Below are 12,141 nucleotides of genomic sequence, written 5' to 3'. Positions count from 1 at the left end.
GGTTCATCATGCTCCAAGCTCGCTCGGTTCCGTTCCGCTCAACCGATGGTGTAGGTACGGTGTGTGGTGTAAGTTTAAGCGCAGTGGCAGAAAGTGTAACATGTATATGATTTATGTTTATTTTGTTGTGTGCAAAAGATAATTTTATTGGTTTGAGTTATTTGAAGGAGTGACATACGTCATACGGGAAAAGAAAAATCCTACTAAATAATTTTAAATATTCAATTTATTGTTTGAATTGTTTTAATGGTTTTAAGTATTTAAATGAAAGTAATAGGTCTAATGTAAAATATTTTACTAAATTTAGTTAAAGATTCTATTCATGGTTAGAATTAAAATATGTATTTACAAGATATGGGAGAATCGAAAGGGAGCATTTGGTCAATATTTCATACGATTCTACGTCACTATTGAAATAGGACGATTTTTATGTCATAATGACAAAACACTCAAGTCACTCGTATGAAAACAAGTTATTTATTTAGATTTAGAATTCACTTGACTCTTGAAAAGAACTTCTCTATAACTCATTGCAAAACAGAATAGCCCGACATAACAAAAGGCGCTAGGGATTTTGTACACCCATTACCAAAAATGAACCTTTCGGAGGCTCTTTTGGGAGTGAAAAAGACATACCATTTAACGCGATGTTTGTTTCACTTTCGTAAGCGGAATGAATGAATTCAAAACGGGCAAGAGAAACATGTGTGCGTTTGTAAATTGAGAGCGTTTTCTCTCAGTTGACTTTGCCCTTTTCGGATCGGTTTGATTATTTGAATGTAACGATTTTTTTTCTAATTGAATTTTATCAACAGTCGTCCTTTGCGTGTGGGATTTTTGAACGAATTGTGGTGTTTTAAATACTGTTTGGATTATCGAAGACAATTTTAAAATCGGTGAATGAGTTTGAATGTTAAAACATTTTTATTTCAATCTATATACACAACTTAATTTCACATTAATCAAATCAACTGTTTGTGTGTTAATAATTTGCTACGAATAATACACTTTTACCACAATGACGCGTCGGCAAAAGTCACGAAAAATCGATAAATATATAAATAAAAACACGTGGGCAACGGTGCAGAAGGCAAGGAGAAGAAACCTTTTACTTCTCTCTCTTGCTCAGCATCATCCCTCCGGCTCGGAAGGGATGATAATGGAGCTCCAAAAAACCGTTGCTCTCGCGTACGATGCAAGGTCATTCGGGTGGCAGAATCCTGCTCCATTTGGTTGCCCCATCTCCACTTCCCCTCGCAGCTTTCCGTACACATGAAATGGCACGAAGATGAGGTCATGTGTCGAAGGTTAAATGGGAGGCTTGGGATGGTCTGGAAATTGGATTGAAACTGCCGGCTGGAGTGTGGCATTTGTGTGTGCGTGCGTGCGAAACGCACGAAACATAGTCAATATATAGGGGTACGTGTTTATTATTACCAGCCGGCGGATGGCGGTTGGCTGTTGATTTTCATGCTGGCCAGTGTTCTATTTTTAAAATGTTCCATAAGGTCCAAAAGAGCAAACCGGCGAGTGATGCGTAATAGCGGAACAGCTACGTTTTGTAAATCCAGCAGTAAAGTATGGTTATTTTTATTGTTGAAAAGGGTTGTCTTGTTTACAGCTGCCAAGCGGCCTGTTGATAGCATTGATAAAGCGTATGGCTCATGCACCAAAACACTTCAGCTAGTGGTGTAAATCCAATGAATCACGTTTAAAAAACACACTTAAACCTTAATCGTGTCTGTTGCTAGTGTTTGTAACTATTGTAACATAAATTGGCTGATAAGAACGGTAGAACTGATAGAAATTGTTAGGTAAAACTCATTTATTAGCACCTTTAAATTGTTTTTTTTTAACAAATCAATACTTTATTGTCGATTTATTTCACATCACATACAGTTGAAGCATTCCTTTACTTTACTTCTTTGTCTTTGTTCTCCATATCCGCTTCGCTATCACAAATACAGTTCCTTATGGTGTTCGTTCGCCTTAATCCAGGATCTCCTCGGGAATCTGAATCGGTGCCTTGCGCTCACATTCTCCGTCGCGAAGTATCCGCAGCTGGACCGATTTGCCGTAGGAACTGTCCACCTTGCACCGCAGAATGCAGCTATTGGCGTAGGTGATCAGATCACTTCCACAAATAGGCCGGTAAATCTTGGGACAGGCACACACCCCGTTATAGTTCCTTCTGAAGGCAGAGGTGCTGCCCGGTAGAACCAGCACGGCTACCAGTGCCACCAACAGCACAGTGATGCAGCTCAGCACACGCATTCTAAGTTTTTATGTCACTTTCTTCCTGGACTTCTCAAAACTTGGTTTGGTTTATTCTTGGCAATGCCGATCGGGGCGCGTTCGATGCGAAATGTGTTCTAACACTGAATAGCTGTACATTTGAAGTGAAGGGGTTTATATTTTGCAACGCCTATCGCTTCATCGCACATCATTATCACTCGAAGTGATAAAGGGACCATGTTTTGCTGTATTTGTATAGCGCCACGCACACCAAGATTCTGTGGATCCCCCTCCTCTATCGAAAATAAGCAAATGGTTATTGATTTGTATGTTTCTACACACGCCTCATCATGTAATCAAAAAGCGGGTAGTGATAACAAACTTTCACAAAGATGGCCTTTCGGGTAGCTTATAATGGTTTGTTTTTTTTTTACGGAAGCTATAATTAATACAAGAGATTTAAAAAAAGATTTACCTTGATAAAAATGTTATCGGTCGCTGGAAATGACGATTCAGCGTTGATAGACAAAGTGCAATAAATGAGCTGTTCTGTAGATTGTTCACCAGTGAATGGACGCTCTATGGCCATGGCTGTTGGAATGTGAGATGCATGAGTCAAACAAGCGTTTAACTCACAAAGCACGTTTATTGCGTTAAGATGCAAATATGCTCAAACATTAAGCTATAAAACAAAACGGTTTTATTTCACATTAAAATAAAGTACGTGAAAGATGAATCATTTGTTTGACGGGGGTTTAAATTTAGCATTTTATGTAATCATAAATCCGTAAATAAATACACACTATACTGTTCAGCCAGTGTTGTTGGTGAACTGATATGAATACAGACTGGGTTTTTCCATTGCTTTGCTTACAAACATGACTAGTTAGAATTTTTTGTTTTGATTGCTGATTGAAAGCAAGATTTATTGCACTTCACAAGCAAAAAGGATGTAATATGTGCTTAAACGGCAATGAAATTACAAAGTTGAAGGAATCGTTGAACGTAATCGAATTTTGGGTTAAATTTAAAAATAAAACATGCGTGGGGAATTTGTCCAAAGTCTATAGAAACAAGGTGAGTCGTGAAAATGCGTAATTTGGAATAGAAAAATAGAGGGAAAAAAACAAAAAAGTTGTAATAACTGACTTTTTTTAATAATACAAACATGATTTTACTTAAAAAAAAAAAAAGGCAATCATAAAACTTTAAATCAAGTATCAACGGGTTTTATTTGAAATATTCAGCAGCGCTTCCGAGTGTTCACCTTGAAGGTATAAACAGTTTAACCAACAGTTAAGCGAATAAAGGACGGCTAGAGAAAATAAGCGAGATGCAGCTATTTTCGAACGTCAAAAACCCTCGCCTTGCCCTGCGAGACCGGTACACGGCAAGGTTGGTCAATGTTGTTCTCGTTGAGCGGCCAAGAAAAATAATCCACAGTTTTAAAGGCCGTTTGTGCTCTTGTCTATTACAAAATTATTGCTTTAATACAAACAACAAATAACTATCATTCTTTTGCAATTTGAAAAGCATTCGATGCTTTTTTAGAATTGCGAGAATATTTTTCAAACCGGTCCCACGACCCGCCTTGAGCTCACCCGTCTGACAGTCGGCGGTCGGCGGCTGTCAAAACGTCAAACGAGCGTACCGCTCTCTGCTACCTGGGACACATCAAACGCGTCGTGAGGAAAATATGCGAGAAAATAGGTGAAAATTGTGTGGAAATTTCGGTGTACAATCTCCATCTCTCCGTCTCTCTGTGTATGTGTGTGTGCTCGTGCGTGTTAGTGCTAAATAAATCGCCAAACCGTCGTGCCACAGTGTTTGCCGTGTGCTGCGTTGGTGAAGTGAATTGAATGTAAGTAGAAATCGGGCGTAGGCAAAAGAAACGGCGTATGGTAACGATGAAAAACGGCATTTGACAAAAGCGAGTAGGACGCTTTTATCCTAAAAGAAAAGGCAGGCCGTGTGTGTATGGTACCGCCGGTTGTTGGTGTTGTGTGTGAACCGTATGGTGAAGTGCGGGTGAGAAGGAAAAAAACGCAGACCTGCAGCTGCTGCATGTGTGTCGGGGACGTGTTTTTTTTGTATGTCCGCCCCGGGTGTGTCCCTTTTCCAGGACACGATGGTGGCGCAGTGGTCGTTCGCAATGTGATGCAATTGTAGTGGGGGGTTTGTGTGTGCACGCCTCTGTTCACGGCATACTACGCCACCTGTGAAAATTCGCAAAATATTCCACCGTATATGCGTGTGTGTGTGTGTGTATACCATATGTGTGCGCGAGGGCGTTTCTCGCGAAAAAGGGCTACGTGCGTGCGTGCTTGGTGTGGTGTGTGGAAAATCGCTGGAACCCCGTTTGCGAGAAGCGTTCGCTTAGTCATGGCAGTGGAAAGTGTCGATTCTAAAATTGGCCCATGAAGTGGTTCGATGGCTTCCTGCCACCACTGACACTCGCCTGCCCTTTCCAATGAAACAATTGCGTTGGAAGAAAGTCGTGAAGAAAGTTAGCTAATAGTTTGTCTGTTTTTTTTCCAATTTCCACGCACTTCCCATCAGTCCAGATGGTGGGTGCACTTTCGCCTACAAGCATCGCCTACTCATTCCCGGGACCCCGTGCAGGGCGATCCTTTTCCGGGAACAGTAACAACAAACCCTTCCTCTCTCTCTTGCTCTCTCTCTGGAATGCATCTGTCACATGTAGAAAATGGCATTCCCGGAGGATATTTTCCTCTTATTCCTTTTTTTGGAGCGAAAAACGTTCCAGCACATGATACGTAATGTATTTAGGGGGAAAAAGGCCCCCACAAGACATTAGAAAAAAAGGATGTTCCGCACACAAGAGGATGCAGCAAGGAGCTAACTCCGACACCCAGCGCACACACACACACACACGCACACGTAGGCGACGATAAAACGAGATGCGCGCATGTGTTTGACTGTGTTTATGCGGCTGTGCGGCGCGCCGAACGGCGACAGCAATGGTGGTGGGGCCCTGCGGGGGCAGATTTTCCAATCTCGGAAATGTGTGTGCCCAGCGTGTTGCAAAAGCAGACCGTCTGCGTCCCCCCACTCTCTCTCTCGTTCGCCCCGTGGCAACGCGTGAGTCATTCGAGGAATTTCCGGAACCTTCGCTGCGCTGCGATGCATTTTGCTGTTTTTGTTTTGATTGTAATTGAGGCTGAGGCAAATTGAACTGTGCCTGCCCAGTTACACGTACCACCACTCTCTAATGCTTGCTGAAGCTGTCCTTCGACGGTTGATGGAGAGGAAAAGAGAGAGAGAGAGAGCGTGTGTGTTTTTTTTTGTCGCTGCTACTGCATATTGTGCACTCCGACAGCACCCGGTGCAGTGCGTGTACCGGGTTGTTTGGTGCATGTGCATGAATTACCACCACCACTCTACTGGACACCGGCACGCGGCGGGGCTGAATGGTGTAGGATTCCACACTGACATATGGCAGATTATGGCAGACGGACCACCCATGTGCTCTGGTGTGCCTTAGGAAGAGTCGTTCTTTTCTGCGATCCACACTGGGCAAGGCGTTACATAAATTGCATAAAATTGCACAGCACCAGTCTTGTCCAAGGTCTGTGCTTTTATTTTTTTTAAAGTGAGAATTCGTGCAATGTGCCAGCCACAACCCCATTTCAGCTCTCTCCAAGCGAGAGCATCCATGATGCTGTGTGCGGGTGTGCGTGTGTGTGTGTACGGGGTCGCATACGGAAGACCAAAGTGTGCGCTACCACGCAGTTGCAGCTGCCTCTGGGTGTAAAAGGATTCCCGGTTGTCCAGCTGATTGGACGTAGGATGCTTCCCTTTTTTGGGCGTGTGTTCGGTGCGCATACACACCCTAAAAACCCACCCTGGTTACTTCGATCGGACGAAAATGACCGGGTAGGACGATGATTCCCCGTTACAAATGTGTGTGTGTGTGTGTTTGAAGCGCGCGCGAGACAAGTTGCAGTTGCCAAGGACACACGGCAGAGGACATACGGAAGGAACCCAGGAGGCAGCGTCGAAACCCAATCAATCATACACAGTTACCGAAGCGCTGGAAGCACCAGTAAAGAAAGCAGTCACACAAGACGCAAGATGCTCTGGAGAGTGTGGTTTGTGCAGCCGAGCAAGCGGAACGTGATTGAGTGCGTTTATATCCGGCATTAGTCTGTGTGTGTGCGCTTTTTTTTGAAGACATGGCATATAATGTTTCTTCAAAGACAAAAAAAAAAAAACTCAGAAAAAGTGGGCTGTAGCGCCTAACCGTTAATGCATTAGCCAAGTGTGGATTATTAATCAGTGTCGTTACCATATGCTGTCGCCATTACGTCGAATAGCGTCGCAGAAAATGGCACCAGATCACACGGGGACGGGGGCGAACAGGAGCGCAGCACGGAGGGAAGCATGATTTGGCTACATAAATAATGGAATTAAGTGTGCTCGCGGTACTGCGGTACGCACTCGCCCGGTTGGGGTAGATGGGGTAGATACCCAAAACAAAACAGGCGTCTATAATAGCTGTGTAATGGAATCAGTCAGTTTGCTGAAAATTAACATCGCGTGTTTCGGCAGTACTAATCCTCTTTACCCGCAAACCCGCTCATCTGCTGCCTGCCGTTAAAAGGTTTAGCCTCTGTGGCGGGTAAATATAGAGCTAAACAGTGCGACTACCGCGTGCGCCGTGCTTGCTTTATATTGCAATGCTAGCGGGCCGCTATCGTAACCCACCGGATGGTGTAGTGCGATGCGTCACCACACTCTCACCGCTTGTGTGGTTGAAGAGAGAGTACGGAGCGCGCCCGTGTGAGATCGAATCCCGTATGAGAAAGAGAAAATCAAATGCGCTCTCGGGTTCGTTTCGAGTGTGTCGTGGAGAAAAGAAGATTCGGCGGGGATGATAATATAACACATCTATAATATAAAATAGTCTTCTTCGTTCAAAATAATAATAATATTTGAAGAAAGATCCTTGAATACTTCCAGATATTTCACAAAAAAGTGGGAATATTCTGTTCAAAAACCAAGGTAGAGAAATAAATACATCCACTATCCTCCTGGCATGCGTTGGCTTGACTGAAAAGTCAATCATAGTGTTACGCATACGCGGAAGTTGGAACAGTTTTTTCGCAAATGTTTCGCATTCATTCGCATTTCAGAGACCGATGGAACGTTTTCAATCGAACACATTACTTTCTAAAGAACACAAATCTGCCCCGTATTTCGCTATTAATAGTATATTAAACTGTCGGTACCGGGTACTTCCCCCAAAAATGCCCCATGCTACCCATGTGTTATTAAGATTGCTTGTTGCTGTAACGGTGTCGTAGGCTGCCGTGATTAGATAAGGACGGTAACCACCACAACAACAACAAAAAATGGGAACAAAAACATTGTGCACAATCGAATAAATCGTTAGATTGTTTACACGGCATGGCTCCGCGGGCGATAGATTTCGGAATTAAAAACCAATCTCTGCTTCCTCTAAAGGAGAGGCGCCTTCTGATGACCCCCGTGAGCACACACACACACACACACACACACAGCAACGGTTAATCCCGCAGGAAGTTTCTTTGGAAGGCTATCGGTGTTAGCTGTTCAAAACATTAAATAGTCATGATGTGTTTAAAGCCTTTCGCATACTAGTGACATACGTGGCAGAAAAGTATACGAGGCCACGCTGTTGCCTGCCTACTTTCCCTTTGGGGGTTTCTCGATAAAGAAGTGTAACATAGACACACACACACACATAAACGTCGACCAAAATCTAGTCCGAGTGACGCACTTGGGCAAATGACGTGTGATCATCCCCATCACACTCATCGATTAGGTTAATACATGCCCCCCGCTACACCCCCCCCCCCCCCTCGCCATAATAGTGGCGATATCATCGTGCGGTGATTATGTTGTGCGGTGTATGACTCGTTGACACGTCGCTGCTGTTGCTTCTTCTCGACGCTGTGACCCACGTCATAGATCGCTGGCGGAAGTGATAATATTTTGCCAGTTGAATGGGCAGCCTGGGTTTGCACTCTCACCTTTGCAAGGCCCTTTTTTGCCGGTGCGTATTGTTTAGCTTGCCAACCGATGTGCGTGGGTCAATATTTTGAGGGGGGGTTGTAATAGCTATCTCTTGTCCCCGGGCTGCACTTCCGATAAAAATAGAACCGTCGACGTCACCACTTCCGGAACCATTGGGCTTGGACAGTAGTCGTAGGCTGTGCTGATGCACGTTTCTTCCCTGCAAACCATCATAAATCATACCACACATTTGGGACCGGTTCGGGACGCTTCACATGGTGGCTGGGAAACGGGGAGGGGGCCCATGGGAAGCTGTCCCACACTCCGAAACGTGTGATAAGAGGCGCCCTTGCTTCAGCCAGAGCGATGATTTTGGGGCCACGAATTGGTGCTACCCACACACACACACATATACAGCAATTGGTGTCGATTAAACTGCGTCGCAGTAACTTGCTGGTGTTGTGTGCGTGTGTGTCTGTGGTTGGTGCTAAGTGTTGTACATCGATCCTGTTTGTCTTGTAACTAATTGAAGCCCTTCTCCTTCTATCTGCAGAAACAACAACTCGAGACAAGTATATTTGCATTCACTTCGCGTTGAAGTATCGCAGGAATCGGAAGTAACCAGCCCCGAAAGAAACGATACTCTTACCCCCACAACACGTCGAAGTTAACAAGGAAAACTAGCAACGAGAAGTCCTGCGAACGGTGTGATCCTTTCCTCCGGTAGGGACTCACAGTCAGCTGAGAAGTGCCAAAGAGGAGGAGAGCAGAAGCGAGTCGAAAAGCCGATCTCTATAGCGATAATGACACGTTGGCGCGTGTGCTGATTGACACAACCAGTAACCTGTTGTCCTGCGTGTGGCGCAAATTGTAAGGAAAAGCACAACCCATTGTGTGTGTGTGTGTGCCAAAGCTAGAGACATCTCGGGTGGCGCATGTGTCCTTTCCGCACTTGGTTGGACAAGAAGCTACTGGGCGAATCGCGCAAGTGCCACGTTGCCTGCTCCCGGTTTGCGTGAGTGCTTGTGGCGCGGCACAACCGATTGATGAATTTATCTGGTGTGTGCGGTCCGTGCTCTTCCCCTCCCTGCGTCGTCCAACGCTTCCCCGCTGCCGTAACTAGAGAAAGAGAGCGACACGACGACGACGACTAGCGAGAAAAGCTGCCTGTTGCCGGCGTTGGTTTATGAGCTCGCGGGCGCACCATCGCCACAGTAAGCAGTGTGTCGTCGCGCCTGGAGGTAGGGCCACGCGGTGGTTTGGTTGTGGGAAGCCCAGTGTGATACGTGTCAGTTAGTGAACTTTTAGTGTGTCTGTGTGTGTATGTGTTTACATTGTGAGTGTATTGTGGAACCGAAGCAAAAGTGAGTTCTGCGGGGCCCCGGTAGTAGAGCCCCTTTAGAGAATTTCACCTTTTTATTTTACCGTTTTTCCATTCGCGCGGTTGTAAGCCAACGGCATAAATCACGACGGAGTGTGACGGTAGAGCCGGTGCCATCCGCCAAACCCGATTTTCGATGGTAAAGGCACCACTGTTGTCGACCGCTTCCCAGCAGCAGCACCAGAAGCCCCAGTGCCCGAAGGAGATCATCCACCAGCCGTCCCCGCCGGTCACGCTGTCCTGTGTGTCCTCCTCCCCGTCCACCTCCCAGGTGCTGATACAGCAGCAGCAGCAGCAGCAGCCGCCCCACCATCTCCACCAGCATCACCATCACCATCTGCTTCAGCTTCAGCAGCAACAACCGCCACAGCAGCAGCAGCAGCAGCCCCCGCAACAGCAGCAGCAGCAGCCCCCTTTATTCAGCTTCCCACCACCGCTGGCGACGGCGACAGCGGCCACCCACACGACGGCCTACTATCCGATCGGGCCGGTCAAGAAGCATCGCCGGGTGCAGATACAGATGGCGACGGAACCGCCACCGGTCGGGACGGGCGGCATCGTCGTGACGAAGACGGCCACGTCGGCCGCCATCGCCGTGGTCGCACCGACCGCCCGGAATGCGGCCGTCGCGATGGCGACCGGCGGTACGCTGAGCAATTGCGTGACCACGGGCACGGTAGCGCCCGCGCCGACCGTTACAACCGTTTGCAGCGGTGCTGCTGCAACGGTCGTACAGTCGGCGACGAGCCAAGCACAGCAGCAGCAGCAGCAGCAACCAATTCTAACCCTTGCGCCGGCCGGTACGTCAGCAGCAGCGGCAACAACGATGAAAGCGATAAATCAACCCACGCTGCAGCATCAGCGGATTCAATCGATGCACCACATCCATCACCATCATCACCATCAGCTGATCAACGGTGTGCCGGCGTCGGCCGGCCAGCGCATGCCGGCGAATGCGGTGGCGGCGGCGGCCGTGGTCGCCTCGACCGCCACCCATACGACCCACCAGCCGACGCCGGCCGGCTGGCCGATGGTCGAGCCGGTGTTTCACTTCGGGCCGGGGTTCGAGCTGGAAACGCGCCCGTACTGTCCGACCCACACGCCACCGTCGGAGCATGTCGTGCTGTTTCACGTGCGGCCGGGGGTGGCCGTCACGTTCCAGATCGCAGGCAACCGGGAAACGATACGAGGTGAGTGTTTTGCACACTTTGATTTGCGTTGTAATGCATGCTTATTGTTTGTAGGAATGTACGCTTAACCTTTCGTGTACGCATATCGACATTCTTGGGGTGTTTTTTCCCGAAAAGGAAGTCCATATTAGTGTTGGGTAAATCTGATTCAGATTCATGAATCTGAATGAATCTTTGGTATGACTCAAAGAATCTGAATCTCGGATGTAAAGATTCATGTATCTCAAATATTAATGAATCTTCAAAGATTCATGAATTTCTAAAGACTCAGATATTAACTCTCGAGATATTAACGGATCTCTAGGAATTCATGAATATCTAAAAAAACATGAAGTTTCTTCTTCTTGGCGTAACAACTTACGTGGTCATGCCAGCCGATACAGGCTATCGAGACTTCTTGGAAAGTACCACGCAGCCGGATAGTTTTTTTTTGCTACGGGGAGACGGTATTTGCGAGGCTTGAACCCACAATGGGCAAGTTTTAGGTGGGATTGGGTAAATTCGATATTTTGGAAATCATACATCTCTAAAGATTCATGAATCCCTTGAGTTGTATGAATTTTAATGGACTTATGAAGCTTAAAGATTCATGGACTTATGAAGTTTATAGATTCTACTGTACCTACCTCCGATCAGTGTTCGAATATGACAATATAGTTAGCGACCCCTGCACCGAACAATGGAGTATTCGAATCGAGGCCATCCAAAGAAAAGCGTCTAGATATGCTGTAAGACTCTTACCATGGCAACAGGGCGATGTGTTACCGTCATACCATTCCCGGTATCTGCTCTTAGGGATTCAGCCGTTGAAAAAGCGCGGTGAGATATCTAAATGCCTTTTTATATCAGAACTACTCAACCACCACATTGATGCTGCTACTCTATTAGCTACGATAGAATTTAACGCGCCATCTAGGAATCTACGTAACCGTCAATTCATATCCGTCCCTCGTTATAGAACTCGTTTTGGCCAATCTGATCCTATGTCAGCTATGTGTCGAATTTGCATCAATAAATATGATTTATTTGATTTCAACATACCAAAGAATGTTTTTAGGGATAGACTCAGGACACAACTTACGTAATAATCATATTTTCAATATACATTTTCTATTCTTGTGCACCAGTTCTCCCCTACCGATTTATGTACCGTACATAGTTTATAACCGCTAATTTAAGTACATTCATGTAGCATCTTCAAGATCCCGATTGTTTAATCAATAAACATATTAAACATATTAAACATGAAGCCTGGGAGATTCATGAATATTTAGAGATTCATGAGTCTTTGAAGATTCATGAATCTTCAAAGATTCT

General features: G+C 46.0%; 2 protein-coding genes across 3 annotated transcripts in view; one reads left to right on the top strand and one right to left on the bottom strand.

Moving 5' to 3' along the window:
* Positions 1-1,842: 1,842 nt before the first annotated feature.
* On the bottom strand, positions 1,843-2,409 carry LOC120901008 (serine protease inhibitor Kazal-type 1-like). Its single transcript, XM_040308680.1, has one exon. The coding sequence runs from the start codon at positions 2,272-2,274 to the stop codon at positions 1,990-1,992; it is 285 nt and encodes a 94-aa protein (XP_040164614.1). The 5' UTR covers positions 2,275-2,409; the 3' UTR covers positions 1,843-1,989.
* Positions 2,410-3,875: 1,466 nt separating this feature from the next.
* The window catches only part of LOC120903819 (fibronectin type-III domain-containing protein 3A-like), a 60,387-nt gene continuing 52,121 nt past the window's right edge, over positions 3,876-12,141 (top strand). Inside the window, exons 1-3 of one of the 2 annotated variants that reach the window (XM_040313450.1) lie at positions 3,876-4,096; positions 8,807-9,617; positions 9,705-10,824. In XM_040313450.1, coding sequence (XP_040169384.1) covers positions 9,771-10,824 — 1,054 coding nt within the window. In that variant the 5' untranslated portion in view covers positions 3,876-4,096; positions 8,807-9,617; positions 9,705-9,770. Of the gene's footprint in view, positions 4,097-4,165; positions 4,264-8,806; positions 10,825-12,141 lie in introns of those variants that run through there. The other variant, XM_040313451.1, reaches the window with a different exon arrangement.

Source organism: Anopheles arabiensis, chromosome 3 (genome assembly GCF_016920715.1).
Source record: "Anopheles arabiensis isolate DONGOLA chromosome 3, AaraD3, whole genome shotgun sequence".
In the NCBI taxonomy this organism is placed as follows: Eukaryota; Metazoa; Arthropoda; class Insecta; order Diptera; family Culicidae; genus Anopheles; species Anopheles arabiensis.
This window is presented reverse-complemented; position numbering and strand designations above follow the sequence as displayed.